A 17,262-nucleotide genomic window follows, 5' to 3' on the forward strand; every position below is an offset into this window, starting at 1 on the left:
ATTTTAACTATCTGCCAATAGAATATGACACTTTCCGGAGATTCGATTATTTCAAACAAGCTAAAATAAGTTCATAAAGACATTTCCAGTCAATAAAAGGAATTATAACACACAAAATATGCCACTATGAGACACTATGAGACACTTCCAGTGGGTAAAATGACTTAAAACATGACTTAAACAAGTCAAAATAAGAAAGTAATAAGTTGAATAATCATTTAATATTCTTACAGCAGATATTCTGACTAGATCTCAGTGGACTTGGTGATCTACAACATAAATTTTTGCAACATTTCCTGATGAATGGACCAATAGAAAAGTTCCGAAATGACCTCTCCGGAGCGAAACCTTCCTACATGGACGTCCACTGAAGGTTAAGAAGGTCTGGACTCTGTTCTCAGAGTCTCCTCGCGCTGCAGACAAATAGGTCATGAACCAAAGAACTGGGACAGTCTTGGGAAACCGAAAGAATGACAAACGGGCCGAGAGAAAGAGAGAAAATGAGGGCGTTCAACACTCCCACTCAGCCACACTCTCCATATCTAGGAGATGCTGCTCGAGATATGAACACAGTTGAGTCAGTGAATGCGGAATGACTTCGCTTCCCATTACTGGCTTTCCGATTTCCACAGCGACCTGCAGACACACAGACAGGAAATTCAGTGATGGAAGATAATGCATTGCTTCACAGCTGCACTCATAAATACCACTGCTGCCGCACAAACCTGGTAACTCCGTATGTAGTTTTTCGGTTTTTCAGCTAATTTCAATTTTGGGCTGATCGTCTTTACATTTTCTAGAAATGTCATTAGGAATGGACCAATAGAAATGCTCGAAAGTGACTGTAAATCTGTTTTTGACAAGGTTTTGTGTACATATACATTTATATGCAGACAAAAGTATTTGGACACTTTACACCTACAGATGCTTTTATGGCATCTTATTCTAAATCCATAGACAGCGGTGTCTCCTATTACATACAGAACCACGCTGGAGTTCTTCACGTTCTTTCAGTGATTAAAAAGGGTGTCCCAAAACTTTTGTACATATACATATATACTGTACATATACACACAAATGTTTTAGTCCCTCTTTGAGTGTAAATCTGCTGATCTGCTCAGTAAAACACTGATATTAGAATAATCACTAATAATAATAGCACTCCTACAGACAGTGGTGGAGGTTCTCCATCACTGTGTTAATCAGTAGAACATCTCCAAAGTTCTCCTCTCTCATGGAGTCTAGTATTATTTAGAGTTCTCCTCAGATCAACACCTGGTTTGGTGGTAAATCAGGGCTTAATGATGGTAAATCAGGTGAGCTGCTGCTGCTGCTGCTGATGGAGTTGAACACATTCTCCACCCTGTGCTGGCTGGACTGGGGGGCGTCCAGGAGAAACCTGGAGGAACCGAGCTCTGTTCTTCAGACTAGCTCACCGACAAGATCTCACTACTTTCTTTCTTCAGAATGAGAAGCTCTTGTTTCTCCTTTTTACTGGATTGATGTAGAACTTGTAGACGTACTATTAAAGCACTTATTAAAGCACCGTTAAAGGCCTCCACCATTCTTCAGAAATCTCAGGAGGCAACAAACAAGAGGAAAACTCACACTGTCCATCATTTTCACGCATTAAAAGTATTGTAATATATTACTAACCATGCAGGTCTTCAGGGAACCTCTCAGAGGCCTCCTCCAGGCCTTCCCATTAAAGGTCCAGAAGGAAGGCAGCAGTCCCAATCCCTGTTGGCTGGAGCAGAGTGATTTATTATGTTGGTCTCGGCGTCTTAAACAGACGGCAGTCGGCCTTTTTTCTCGGTAAGCTCCTCCCCTGCGCCATCGCTGGATCTACTTGTGCAGCTTGTCAATGTGCCAAATAACGCAGATGTATTTCAGCAGTTTCAAACTATCTCTCCAGTCCCAAATGAACCATCTCAGAACTGGGGTGTGGTGGCCTGGGTTCTTGGGGGAAAAAATGATGGTACAGTGATTGGAAACCAGTGAGCTTCCCATAATAAAAGCAAAACAAGCTGGCAGGTTCAAAACACCACTGCTATCGTAAACAAGGACAGCCTTTCCTCTGATACACAAATCTGATTCGACTGGAAATATATGACTATATATACGTATACATATATATATATATTCTTACATGTTGAAAAATACATGGGACATATGTGCCATCTTATTTGAAATTGGTCACTTTCAAAATCCAAATCAGCAGATCAGCAAAATCCAAATCAGCAGATTTACAAGAGGAGGAAAACCCCTTAACCCTTAATTTTCAATGGAAGTCAATGTAGAAAGATTTTTTTGGAAGTCATTTTGGAGCATTTCTATTAGTCCGTTCATCATGAAATTCTGATACAGTATAAAGAAGAACTGCCAGATTCACATTATAAAGAAAAGTGAAATATGATACAGCAATAATACATATCCTACATACTATCCCACAACATATGCATTACAACTGAAATGCACTATTTACCATGTTCACAAATACATTTGCACATATATGTAATCACCTAACAATCAAATATATGTTTTTATTCATATATTATGCAATAATTACAGCATATATATTTTAAAATATCCCCTAAATCGAAATAGATATACCTGAAGCTCACTGAAGCTCCAAACCTGAAGTCATAATTCATTCATGATTGCTAATAAATTGCTAAAAAAAAAAGAAAAGTGGCTGATGATAGTCTTAATATCTTCATAATTCAGGGCTTTAAGGCGGAATATTAAGAGATGTCAAACCCACAGTATACAAAAACACATCCGCTTCAAAACTGCCATCTGCTTTTCCTTCCTCTTTGGATTACTGGTATCCCCGACATGCCTAGTATGACTTTTTCATTTTGTACAATTGTGAATGTGTGTAGATAAAAGAAAAATATACAATTATAATAAATAAAAAAGAAATACATTTTATATATAATGTAGAGTCTCACCGCTAAAACCTTCCACATGTGGACTTTACCAGAGTTCACCAACCCAGCACTATCCTGGAGATCCACATTCCTGAAGACCTCAACCCTAATCGGCCCCACCTGCTCATCATATTACTGCCTTCAGAACTTCTCGATTGGCTGAATTAAGCGTATAAATTTGAGTTGGCGGTGATACCTGCAGCTAGGTAGTCTGCCATGACAGAAAGGGGGGTTGGAGACCCCTTGTGGTTGAAGGGTTGGAGATACCGTTTGAAAGTTGTAAAGTCTTGAAGTTTGCTTTTGTGAACTTTCCTTAGTAAAACTCCTTCATTAAAACATCTGAACAGCATTGGAGAAATAACCAATAGCTGGTTGGCTTCACCAAAACCTTCTCCAAAGCTGAGGGTCAGGGAGGCTGTACTGGACACGTCTAGCGGTTGGTTTTGTTTACCAGTCAGCTAAACTACTGCAGTGTAGCGTCCTGTTGGGAAGAATGGCCATAGCTGGGCTGGACTGCATATAGAAGCTGAAAGGTCTGAGAACTTCAGAGTTTCTCAGTGTTTGAGAAACTTTAATGCTGATTGGATTCTTTAAAAGCTTTCATAGCAGATCAGACCCACCTGAGAGTCACCTGAACACCAGCTTCAGTGGGAGAGATCAGGGTAACAACAGAGCTGACCAAAACAGCTCTAATCCATTGAGCCATGGCCAGCACAAGACCTCCAAGATGGGCCTCCATGAGCATCAATGAGCTTCAGTGAGTCTTGAGCAGCCATTGGTTGGTTGGTTGGTTGTCCAGACCTGCCTGATGTTCTGGAGATGTTCTAATGTTCTGACCCAGTCATTGTCTAGAACCTCACAGTTTGGTTCTTGTCAAAGTGTCTCAGATTCTTACGCCGGACCATTTTTCAAGACCTTCAAGATCTGACTGTTGAGCTGTTCAGCTGTCAGTGTTTTTAATGTTATGGCTGATTGATGTCAGGGTAAGGACACTGGAAGGATGGACACTACTGCCACCTACTGGAGACCTATAGGAAGAACAGCACATCAGCTTTTACAGGTCAACAACTCCAAACAACTCTTCAGAGGAGATATGAAGTTTGTGACTTAGCAAAACTGTATTTTAATATTTGTTTTGTTTATTTGTTTATTTGTTTGTTTATTTGTTTGCTTAAGGCCTTAGTGCTGAGAGAGAGAGAGAGAGAGACATTGTGAAGGAAAGAAACACTGAGTAGGTGGTTTCTTCTACAGAGGTGACAATTTTCTGTTCTCCGCCAGATTCATCTCAAACCCTCTCGCTTTCTATCTCCTGAGAGAACGAGGAGACTGAAAGAAGAAAGCTAAGCTCTCTCGGCCGCCTGTTTGCGGCTGTGACACTGGGTTTCTGGAAACTTCCGCTGCAACAGTAGAGATCTGCTGAGTCAACATCACACATCTCAACCTTCTCCCCTCCCCATCTTTCCTTGTAGCGCTCTCCTCTCCTCTCTCCCTCCCTCTGCTCACCACTTCCTCCTGCAGGCCTTCATTTCTCTCACTCTCTCTCTCTCTCTCTCTCTCTCTCTCTCTCTCTCTCTGTCTCTCTCTCTCTCTCTCTCTCTCTCTCTCAGGATGCATGCATGCAGCTTGCGTGGGTGCACCGAGCCGAGCGGTGTGCGGTGAGGAGGTGCAGGTCGCTACTGTCTGACAGCACTTTCATTCAGATCTGCAAGGAAACGTTGGCGGTTCACTCACCTCAAATACACTGCATGTCCAGATGTTTGTGGACACCCATTCTAATGAATGCATTCAGGTACTTTAAGTTGCGCCTATTGCACCTATTGCTGACAGCTTGTCTAGTCCATGTAGCAAGGAAGTACTGCCCATAGAATAGGACTCTCTGGAGGAGCAGATCAACATCATGACCCTATTGGCACCATGCTGCCTAATAATACCAGGCTTGGGCTAGTAGAGGGGTATAAAGAAGCCAGCATTGAGGAGCTGTGGAGCCGTGGAAGAAGAACCGTGTTCTCTGGAATGATGGTGGTGGAGCTGATGGGGTGGAGTGATGATCATCGTCCAACATCTTGACCTCACTAATACACTCTTGTCACTGAAAGCAATCAATCAAATCCTCACAGCAATGGTCCTTCTCCAAAATCTGGTAGAAAGTCTTCTTCTCTGGACAGTAGAGACGGTTACCCCAGCAAAAGCAGGAGAAACTCTTTGAATACCCTTGATTTCAGGAGAAACAAAGAATAAGCAGGTGTCCCAATACTTTTGTCCCTACAGTGGAGCTGAAAATGCTGTTGGTTTGTGCAGCTCAGGTCTTGTTGATCGTTATCAACACGGTGCGAAACCCAGCCACACATGTGAGAGTAAACCTGCAGACACTCTGACCTACTAACTGTGGTGTTCTGAGGCTGGGGCCGATGCTGAGAACTTTGCGTGCCTTGAGTTTAGCGCCGTTCTCTTAAAACTTAAATTGTCAAAATATAAAAATATTTGACCATATGAGATGAAGAGGAACATAAGTCTGTTTTATTAATGTGAAGCACCTTATGGATATGGTTTGTAATTTACTAAAGATTTTCCGCAACAAGACCATCATTTTCAAGACCATCATTTAGTCTTTTTAATACATAAAGCAGAGAATTCTCCCTGTTTCAGAGAAGTATGGAGATGATCGAAGGTAAATGTAGGTAATTTAGATTATTCCAAGACATGATTCATGTTGTTTTGCATATTTAAATACACGTTATGGATGATTATTGCATATTTAAAGTAATACTTCAGATAATTTTGCATATTTCAAGTCATAATTTAGCTCATTCTGGTTATTTCAAGTCCTAATTCATATCATTTTGCATACTTCAAGTCTTCATTCAGATAATTATGTCCATTTCAAATCAGAATATGGGTCATTTTGCATACTTTGAGTCATAATTCAGATAATGTTGCATACTTTGAGTCATAATTCAGATAGTTTTGCCCATTTAAAGCCATAATTCAGATCATTTTTCCCATTTAAAGCCATAATTCAGATCATTTTGCATACTTTGAGTCATAATTCAGATCATTTTGCATACCTTGAGTCATAATTCAGATCATTTTGCCCATTTCAAGTCATAATTCTGAATTTTTTTTTATATATTTTAAGTTATAATTTAGATCATTTGGCTATTTCAAGTCCTAATTCATATAATTTTGCATACTTCAAATCTTAATTCAGATAATTATGTCCATTTCAAGTCATAATTCAGATCATTTTGCATATTTCAGGTCTTCATTCAGAGAATTTTGCCCATTTTAAGCCATAAGTCAGATCATTTTGCCCATTTCAAGTCATAATTCAGAAATGTATATATTTTAAGTCATAATTTAGATCATTTTGGCTATTTCAAGTCCTAATTCATATAATTTTGCATACTTCAAATCTCAATTCAGATCATTTTGCCCATTTTAAGTCTTCATTCAGATTATTTTGCCCATTCTAGGTCATAATTCAGACAAATTTGTATATATTCCAAGTCATATTTAAGTAATTGTCTAAAACCTAGTTCAAGTCATATTTCAGGGCATTATGCATATTTTAAGAAGTAAAGCAGCTTATTTCAATAATTAAGTCAGATAATTTTGCATTATTTAGGGAATAAAGTGGATAAGATTACTGATGGTTGTGTTTGTTTTGGACACTTTCACTGGATACAGTAAGTCAGTAAAAGTCTGTAATATTGTGATGCTTGCTGCTGTGGTCACCAGAATGCTTTTCACCCTGAGTCACCCAGGAGAGATTCTTCCCTTTGGCCAGACATCCCGCAGACAGACGTATCATCTGAAATTTTTGTGTGGGGTTCAGTGAAGCTCCAGCTGAGAGCCCAAATAAGCTGTAATTCAGAGAAGGGGTTTGCCTATCAACCCGCTGCGTTGTTCCCCTCAGCATGATGGAACACCACTACATATGACCTTTACTGGCTCAGTATAAATATACCACCAAAAAACACCCCAGCGGCTGCACACTTCCTCACTTCCCCTCTTCAGTCGCAACTCGGACGCTGAAGGAGTGTGCAACAGGCCGCGCTGAGAGTCCACCACTACATTCAGTTCTTCAGCAGCAGGAACACAACCACACCATGTTCACACTCTACACTGCACAATAATTTATTCATATTACAATATAGTTCATAAACACAGTCATACAGCAGATATCAGTCATCACTTTAATCACAATGTCTAAAATGAACCTAAAATAAACATAAAACATTTCAACAGGGCTTTATAAACCCAACAGAAAGTGCTGCAGAACATCTACACTAATACCTGAGTTCAGCACCTCCTGAGAAGAGCCTGAGAAGAGGGCACTTTAAATAGGGCAAGTCCACCAATGTTCACAATTCCACCAATGTTCACATTAATTGAGGGGGGGGGGGGGGCTCAGCGTGAAACTGAGCTTCACTGTGAAGACACTTACACACTCAGATTTCTCTACGGGGGGGGGGGGGGTGAATGGAAGCAGATGTTGCCATGACTCACTAATATAAGGGGTGTGTCTGCAGAAAGGTGATCGGAGTGTGATGTGAAGGTGAGGGGAGTGTGAGGGGAGTATGATGTGAAGGTGAGGGGAGTGTGAGGGTGAGGGGAGTATGATGTGAAGGTGAGGGGAGTGTGAGGGTGAGGGGAGTGTGATGTGAAGGTGAGGGGAGTGTGAGGGTGAGGGGAGTATGATGTGAAGGTGAGGGGAGTGTGAGGGTGAGGGGAGTGTGATGTGAAGGTAAGGGGAGTGTGATGTGAGGGTGAGGGGAGTGTGAGGGTGAGGGGAGTGTGATGTGAAGGTGAGGGGAGTGTGAAGGTGAGGGGAGTGTGATGTGAAGGTGAGGGGAGTGTGAGGGTGAGGGGAGTGTGATGTGAAGGTGAGGGGAGTGTGAGGGTGAGGGGAGTGTGATGTGAAGGTGAGGGGAGTGTGAGGGTGAGGGGAGTGTGATGTGAAGGTGAGGGGAGTGTGAAGGTGAGGGGAGTGTGATGTGAAGGTGAGGGGAGTGTGAGGGTGAGGGGAGTGTGATGTGAAGGTGAGGGGAGTGTGAGGGTGAGGGGAGTGTGATGTGAAGGTGAGGGGAGTGTGAGGGTGAGGGGAGTGTGATGTGAAGGTGAGGGAAGACCCAACTCAGGATGTGTATTTAGTACAACTCTGTAAAATACACAGTCAAATAATTTACTATAAAATCAAGAAGATCTGAATAACACAATATGCATCATAAACACTTGAGAACGATGATTCTGATCTTACGTATGAGTGAAGCAGGCAGGATACTGTATATTTCTTAATGTACCTAGATCATGAAGACACCAAAGAAGTTATCGTAAACTCCAGCTCGTACCAAGCTGCTGTTGTTCACCTGCACGTACACACTGTCATTTTTGTAGAGCTTGAATACTCCACCCAGGAAGCTGTTCCCCACATCCGCTTGGTTCTCCCCCTGCTTCACTCCCACCACACAGCTGAACCTGCAGAGAGAGAGCCAGCAGACACCATCACCAACACATCACTAGCACACATCCAACACATCACCATCACATCACCAGCACACATCCAACACATCACCATCACATCACCATCACACATCACCATCACATCACCATCACATCACCAGTACATCACCAACACATCACCATCACATCACCAGCACACATCCAACACATCACCATCACATCACCATCACACATCACCATCACATCACCATCACATCACCAGTACATCACCAACACATCACATCAACACATCATCACCACATCACCAACACACCATCACCACATCACCAACACACCATCACCACATCACCAACACATCAACACATCACCAACACATCAACACATCATCACCACATCACCAACACATCAACACATCATCACCACATCACCATCACACCATCACCACATCAACACATCATTACCACATCACCAACACACCATCACATCCTCAACGCATTCTCACCACATCACCAACACACCATCACTACATCCCATCACATTAACACACCATCACCACATCACCATCACATCACCACATCAACACATCATCACCATCACATCAACACATCAACATATCACCAACACATTATCACCACATCACCAACACACCATCACTACATCACCATCACATCAACATCACATCAACACATCATTACCACATCACCTTCACATCAACACATCACCAACACATTATCACCACATCACCAACACACCATCACTACATCACCATCACATCAACATCACATCAACACATCATTACCACATCACCTTCACATCAACACATCACCAACACATTATCACCACATCACCAACACACCATCACCACATCACCAACACATCAACACATTATCACCACATCACCAACACACCATCACCAACACAACGCATCATCACATCATCACCACATCACCATCACATCACCATCACATCAACACATCATCACCACATCAACACATTCTCACCACATCAACACATTCTCACCACATCACCAACACACCATAACTACATCCCATCACATCAACACACCATCACCATATCACCATCACATCAACACATCATCACCACATCAACACACCATAACCACATCACCAACACAATCACCACATCACCAACATGCATTCCAACACATCATCACCACATCCAACACATAATCACCACATCACCGACACATCACCAACATCACTAAAACCAACACATCACCAACACATCACCAATACACCTCATTACAACCCACACATACATTTAACACACAGCACTTGATTGGTCCAGCATATATCTCAGGTTGAGATGAATTTTGTATTGGGTGTATAGTGTGTGTGTGTGTGTGTGTGTGTGTGTGTGTGTGTGTACCTGCGTCCTTGCATGAGTTTAGTGGGGGAATTGTTGTAACGTGGTGAACGCCATTTGACCTGGTGTTTGAACAGAGAGCAGGTTTCGGAGAAGTAGACTTTAGAGTGAATGTAGTAGAACCCATCTGTCTGAATCTGCAGGCTGCCGTCCTTATACACCAGCCCATGAATGAAGGAACCCAAACCCCCCGTCTGCCACTGCAGCACTCCATCTCCACGCTCATTACTGTTCTGACCTGCAGAGCAAACCACACACACACACACAGCGTTATTAATATTCACCCTAATGAGAGACTGTAGCTCCTCCTCCTCAGTGTATATCACAATACCTACATGTAGAGTGTTATTAATATTCACCCTAATGAGAGACTGTAGCTCCGCCTCCTCAGTGTATATCACAATACCTACATTTAGAGCGTTATTAATATTCACCCTAATGAGAGACTGTAGCTCCTCCTCCTCAGTGTATATCACAATACCTACATTTAGAGAGTTATTAATATTCACCCTAATGAGAGACTGTAGCTCCTCCTCCTCAGTGTATTTACATTTACATTTACATTTATGGCATTTAGCAGACGCTCTTATCCAGAGCGACTTACAAAGTGCTTTGCTATTTACCCAAGAAAAGCCTTAGCTAGTTAGAATAGACTAATAATACAAAAGATACCTCTAAGCTTAGACATTACTAAACACAATACAATAAGGCGACCATAGAACTATTCGTCCAAGTACTCTCTGAAGAGGTGGGTCTTCAGTCTGCGTTTGAAGACAGCGAGCGACTCGGTCGTTCGGACATCCAGGGGCAGCTGGATCACAATGCCAGGTATATCACAATACCTACATTTAGAGTTATTAATATTCACCCTAATGAGAGACTGTAGCTCCTCCTCCTCAGTGTATATCACAATACCTACATTTAGAGCGTTATTAATATTCACCCTAATGAGAGACTGTAGCTCCTCCTCCTCAGTGTATATCACAATACCTACATTTAGAGCGTTATTAATATTCACCCTAATGAGAGACTGTAGCTCCTCCTCCTTAGTGTATATCACAATACCTACATTTAGAGCATTATTAATATTCACCCCAAGGAGAGACTGTAGCTCCGCCTCCTCAGTGTACTTACACACTCTAAATGTAGGTATTGTTATATATACTGAGGTGGAGCTACAGGTACCAGCTTGTCCAACTTAGCAACAGTAGCTATGGAAGAACTCTTACCCTGCAGGAATGCAGCTGGTTTGTTGTTATCAGGCTTCTTTCTTCGGACCGGAAAGATTTCATTAGCATCTGCTGAACGACCAGACACAGCGTTAGTGGCTATATGCTACAGTATATACAGTATATATATATGTGTGTGTGTGTGTGTGTGTGTGTGTGTTTGTGTGTGTGTGTGTATGTGTGTCAGGAGTGTACATACCCTCAGACTCCCTGTTTCCCGTTCCCTGAAAATGAATGAGTATATAGGTTAATATATATATTTCTATACCCTCTGGAGTATATCATGTAAAAGAGAAGAGTATGTGGGACTCACAATCTGTTGGGCTGGGCTCGGGTTCTGACGGTTATCTGAGGAGGCCTGCAGAAACAGAGAAAGAACCTTCAAACTCAACCACATCTGAGAAACCTCAGAGCTCATTAAATGTCAGACAGCAGAGAAACGATGATGCAGCTTTTCACACTGACTCAAATCTCTTCACACACACTTGCAGATTACTTCACACCACGGCTTTGGTGAGACCGTCAGAGGAGCTGCTAGGGTCCAGCAACCCAGCTCCTCACCAGCTTCTCCTGCTAGCTGGTTTCAGATGGTCGAAGCTGGCATTTGATGGTCAAGGTAGTTAAAAATCTGCTCATCCACATGGTCAAGAAGCATAACCGACCTCACCAGGCTAGCCAACCGATGCAACCGAGCCTGTCGACCAGCATTCCCAAGCTGACCAAGCTTGTCAATCAACATGCTCAAGATGTTCGACCAGTACTTGGCCAAGCTAATCAACCAGTAAGCCCAAGCTTGTTGAGCAGGATGAACAGCATGACCAAACCAGTCAACCAGTAAAACCAAGCTTGAAGACCAGCACAATCAACTTGGCCAAGTTAGTTGACCACCTACTAAAAAGACCACCTGTTGACCAACCTGTCAGACCACCTTGACCAGACTAGTCAACCAGATTTAATATAACTATTTAACCAGTATGACCAATCTGACCAAACTAGTCAATTACTATGCTCAAGCTTGATGACCAGCCTGACCAAACTAGTCAATCATTATGACCAAGCTAGTTGGCAGGCAAGACCAGCCTGACCAAGCCAGTCAACCAGTAACACCAAGCTTAAAGACCAGCACAACCTTGTTGACCACCTCCTGCGAGACCACTTGTTGACCAACCTGTCAGATCAACCTGACCAGACTGGTCCACCAGCTTTAATCAAACTATTTAACCAGTATGACCAATCTGACCAAACTAGCCAGTCACTATGACCAAGCTTGATGACCAGCATGACCAGCTTTGCCAAGCTAGTCAGCCAGTAAGCCCAAGCTTGTTGAGCAGGATGACCAGCCTGGCCTAGCCAGTCAACCAGTAAAACTAAGCTTGAAAACCAGCACAACCAACTTGGCCAAGTTAGTTGACCACCCCCTGCGAGACCACCTGTTGACCAACCTGTCAGATCAACTTGACCAGACTGGTCAACCAGCTTCGTAAAACAGTTCATGCTGGTAGACTGTCTGGGTCACAAACTGGTTGACCAGTATAGGGTATGTTTTCTCCTGGATGACCAGCTTTTAAACCCCCTTGACCATAAAAGATGAAGCTCAGGCCTAACTCTCCATTCTTCTACCTCTGTAGGATGATGTAAATGCAGGTTCCTCTGGATAAGAGTCTGAGTGCAGAAGCCGGTTCTGCCAAGTCCAGTCAGAACTTCACTACCTTCAGAAATTCACTTCTGACTTGCAGCATTTTTTAACGACGCAACCTTTTAGCGCAGAAGTCACTTCTCCGAGACAGCAGCCGCCCACTCTAACCCACAACCTGTTGGCTGTTTGCCCAGTATGATCATAGTGCAGCAGATCTAATCATCAGTTACATCATGAATTACGCATATGACCTGTGGACAAACTAGTCTTGTGCAGACCTCAAAACATCAAGTCAAAAGGAAGCGTAGGTCAGGACTAAGGTCAGGACTGAGGACTAGACTGCCCGGGACACCAGGCCTTCACCTTTTAAGCTGCAATGGCTATATTTTTCTTTGTTTTGATTAACAGCATTTTTTCACATTTAACTTTAAGATATAGAACTTATATATACACACAATACGGACAAAAGTATTGGGACACCTTCAGCTCATTCACTGTTTTTATTCTGAAATCAAAGCTATTAAAAAGAGCTGATCCTGCTTTTACTGGAGTAACTGTCTCTACTGTCCAGAGAAGAAGACTTTCTACTAGATTTTGGAGAAGGAGCATTGCCGTGAGGATTTGATTGCATTCAGCAACAAGATTAGTTAATTAGGTCAGGATGTTGGATGATGATGATCACCACCTCACCTCATCATCCCCAACTCCCCAACTCATCCCATCAAAAGTACTGGATGGAGCTCCACCACCATCATTCCAGAGAACTCAATGCTGGGGGGCTTTATACCCCTCTAGCCCAAGCCTGGCATTTGGCCAATTTTACATATATATGTTCGTACATGCTGATATACAGTTAATATATTCGTCCCATATTTTAAAAAGGTCCATTTCAAACCAGATGGCATTTCTAAATGTCACAGATGCTTCTGAGAACTACATGTAATCTAAATATAAAATATGTTGCATATACATGTACATACACACTTATACTTGCAAACTGATGACCTCGCAAAAGACACACACATACAATCACAGAGTCAGTTTCGTCAGAGTGTGGTTAGCGTTGACCACCCGAGTGGACATGAGGTAAGAATGGGGAAGTCCATCAGGATCTTTTACACAAAAAGACGTCAGAGCCACCACAGAGAAATAGAAACTGCTGAGTTCAATATATTCTTCCCAGCATGCACACACACAAACAGACACACACACACATCCATACACACATGAGGGGTAAATCCGCCTTAAATGACAGTATTTCAGGTAAAGTTGCTGACTGACTGTTTTACATTTCCTTCGGGGAATAAAGTCACTGTGCTCCGTCGGCCTCGCAGACAGTGTTCATATCTGATCATTTGTTGATTGAAACAACTTATGAATTATTTTTGAGAGCTCATCAGATAATGGTAAAGTGTAATATGAATTTCCCCCTTTTTTATGTTATCAGCTCAGAAATAATAAAATAAGACAAACAATATGATAAAATGATAAAAATAAGACAAACATTAACTAAAACATTTAAACTTAAATGGTCAAAATTAAAACATTTAAGGATCAACTTTCATATTTTAGGTTTTCTATAATTTTCTATAAAAAAAGGAAAAGAGCAGCATGGTCTCAGGCCTTAATTAGCTTGGCCTGGTGATGTAAATTCTAATGCCAATCAAAGCAAATCAAAACCTGCCATTTGACCGAAGAACACCTCCAGGTAGACTGCTCAGACTCTGGAGAGGTGGTGCACTGTTCTACTGTGCAGCAGCACCTGCACTGATAGGGCCTCCAACCACAAAAAATGCTCACCACAAAATTCAGCGACAGAACCTTTTAAACCGTCTAAACAAACCTGCTGCATTATGGGCTGATTGGCTGTGATGAGCAAAGATAAGCGTGGATATTAACAGGTGCAGAATCATGCTTTGGGCCTTGTGTTGCAGCCAGTGGCATTAGGAACGTCTCAGTCTGAAAAGGGGAGGAGCTTCTACAGCAGGACACTGATCCTAAACACATGGACAACCTCAAGAGGAGCAGCAAGCTGAGTCATGGTTTAGCCACGGCCCTCACAGTCTCCCGACTTTTGAACATCTGTGGATGGTCCTTAAATGATTGTAGACTGTAAAGATTTCTGCCACTGCTGGTAGACCCTTATGACCATAAGCATCCATACACCTGCAGATTCAGCTCCTTCCTTCACACTATGGACTATGTCCACACCCAAATACAGTCACTCCTTTTAGCCAATCATTAACACACATCCAACGAGACCCTCACTACACTGTACATCCCCATCATCCTCGTGCAGCGCCATCTGCAGGAGCCTACTACCACCTACCACCAAGTTACTACCACCTTAAACACCCAATTTGACAGATTTTTTGTCATGGGAGCTTAAATTGTTGCTGTCCTGCATAAACCTCATATTTCCAAAACTGCAACTTTCTTGTCTTTCAATGGAAGTCAATGTAAAAAGAGTTTATTTGTTTAAGTAATTTTGGAGCATTTCTATTGGTCCATTCTTCATGAAATTCTGATATCAGAAATGCTGCCAGATTTAAATTAAGGAGAAAAGTAAAAAAATCTATTTAATTTAATTTTTGTTCGACAGCAATACCAGTTTTAAGGTCTTAGAACATGATGAAGACGGTCCAATCAGACGCTCTCTGGGATTTCATACAGATTGACCTCAGTGTGTCCTGAGTGTATTCCTGCCACTGTTTATTAGTTTGCTATTTTTCATTAATATTGCAAATCATGCATTATTGATGCATAAGCTTACACACACACAATTCTGTATTGCTGTATTTGTGAGGACGGACTGCAGTGATACTGCGCAGATTAACCCTGGTCAGACGTTCATAATTTCAGTGATTATCCATTTCCACACTTGTCTGGTTTTTCAGATGAAGAGGAATCGTGCTGTGCGTCTCCCCGCTGTGTTTCGCTGTATCTGTGATATTACTGAGGTCTGAGGTATTTTCGGCTTGCAAAATTTCACAACTCAAACCGCTGGGGTCTTCCCCGTTTCTAACATCCTTTTTTTTCTTCTTTCCCCGGTACGACCCTCAGCTTCACACAGCCCACACATTAAACACTCCCGCAACAACAACAACAAAGACACGAGATGTGCAGGGGCTGCTGTCCGGCCACATAAAGAGCATATGCACTACATGTCCAAAGGTTTGTAGACACCCCCTTCTAATGAACGCATTCAGCTACTTTAAGTTAAACCCATTGCTGACACCAAATGCACACACACGCGGCTTGTCTAGTCCCTGTAGAGAAGAAGTACTGCCAATAGAATAGGACTCTCTAGAGCAGATAAACATCATGACCACTATTGGCCCTATGCTGCCTAATACCAGGTGTGGGCATTAAGCCCCCCGGCATTGAGCTGTGGAGCAGTGGATGAACTGATGGTGGTGCTCTATCCAGTACTTTTGGATGGGATGAGGTGGACATGATGATGTGGGGTGGAGATCATCATCCTCTAACATCCTAACCTCACTAACATTCTTGTGGCTGAATGCAATCAAATCCTCACAGCAATGCTTCTCTAAAATCTAGTAGAAGGTCTTCTTCTCTGGACAGTAGAGACAGTTACTCCAACAGAAGCAGAATCAGTGCTTTTAATACCCTTGATTTCAGAAGAAACAGTGAATGTATAAGCAGGTGTCCCAATACTTTTGTCCATTTAGAGTATATTGTTTTTTTTGTTTTAAATCTCTCCAAAATGATCTAATATATCTTGCACAATACACACACACACATACACACCTCTGTTACAGTAGCCTAGTAACACCTCACCTCCACCCAACTCCAACCTTAACCTCAGCAACCTCAGTTTTGCCAAGTGCTAAAGATAAGAACACACACACACACACATATACTGACCTGTGCTGTATCTGATGGCTTGTACAGGTGGTAGATGAATCCTGCCTCTATGACAACCCCCAGCAGTGCAAGGCCCACCAGCAGGTACAGTACATGCGCCCTGTTTTTACCCCATTCATGTTTGACCCCGCTGGACTGCAGGGTCACAGGAGCCTGACTATCCACCACGAACACCTGCGGGCCGCTAGCTGGATCCCCCTCCATCGCACAGTCGTTTTCCACAGCTCACAGTCCCTCGGCTTTGCGTTCTAAAGCTCTGGGTCCAAAATTCAGAAGAAGAATATCTTTTTTAGAGCTTCATCCATCCGTAAACAACAGAGCGCGACAGTCCAAAGTCCGAAAAACAGCTGCAGACTCCCTCTGAGTCCGCACAGTCTAGAAAACACTGTGGATGCTCAAGCGGGACGACTGGACACTCCTGATGGATTTCAGTCTTCCGTCGCAAATAAGGTCAATCAAAGTTTCTTCAGCTGTTTGTCCATCTGTAAAAAGAAGAGAGGTCGAGAGCACCAGTGAGAAAAGACCAAGCGAAAAAGCGAAGGAATGCGGTGTGTCGTGAGTCAGCAGAGTCTGCATAGTTTGAGAGGTTTCCTTAGCTAAAGGAAGTGAGTGAGAAATTCAGGTGGAAGAAATGAGTGAATGAGGCGTGTCATGAATCAGCAGAGCTCACGCTTTCACGCCTGCAAACAGCCCTGACACACTTTTCCACATCCCCCTTAGCTCAAAA

The 17,262-nt window shown here is 42.6% G+C and overlaps 1 protein-coding gene across 2 annotated transcripts; it reads right to left on the minus strand.

The window, feature by feature from the left end:
• Window positions 1–7,045: 7,045 nt before the first annotated feature.
• LOC140535697 (tumor necrosis factor ligand superfamily member 14) lies at window positions 7,046–17,010 on the minus strand. Of its 2 annotated transcripts, none has more exons than XM_072657149.1 (6): window positions 16,536–17,010; window positions 11,325–11,369; window positions 11,211–11,235; window positions 11,012–11,080; window positions 9,786–10,020; window positions 7,046–8,411 (listed from the first exon to the last, which is right to left on the minus strand). In XM_072657149.1, exons 1-6 carry the CDS (start codon window positions 16,737–16,739, stop codon window positions 8,237–8,239), a joined length of 753 nt encoding a protein of 250 aa, XP_072513250.1. In that variant the 5' UTR covers window positions 16,740–17,010; the 3' UTR covers window positions 7,046–8,236. The 2 variants fall into 2 exon arrangements, with proteins under 2 accessions (XP_072513250.1, XP_072513249.1); XM_072657148.1 differs by having other exon boundaries at window positions 11,012–11,083.
• Window positions 17,011–17,262: the final 252 nt, after the last annotated feature.

The sequence above is a fragment of the Salminus brasiliensis genome, chromosome 15, assembly GCF_030463535.1.
Source record: "Salminus brasiliensis chromosome 15, fSalBra1.hap2, whole genome shotgun sequence".
NCBI classification, from domain to species: domain Eukaryota; kingdom Metazoa; phylum Chordata; class Actinopteri; order Characiformes; family Bryconidae; genus Salminus; species Salminus brasiliensis.

Excerpts from the sequence above, each read along its gene's own strand:
- LOC140535697 (XM_072657148.1), bottom strand. The coding sequence starts at position 16,739 with ATGGAGGGGGATCCAGCTAGCGGCCCGCAGGTGTTCGTGGTGGATAGT. Across the intron at positions 11,370-16,535 it reads AGCCATCAGATACAGCACAG|GCCTCCTCAGATAACCGTCA; the intron begins GTCAGTATATGT and ends CTGTTTCTGCAG. Across the intron at positions 11,084-11,210 it reads GGGAAACAGGGAGTCTGAGG|CAGATGCTAATGAAATCTTT; the intron begins GTATGTACACTC and ends CTGGTCGTTCAG.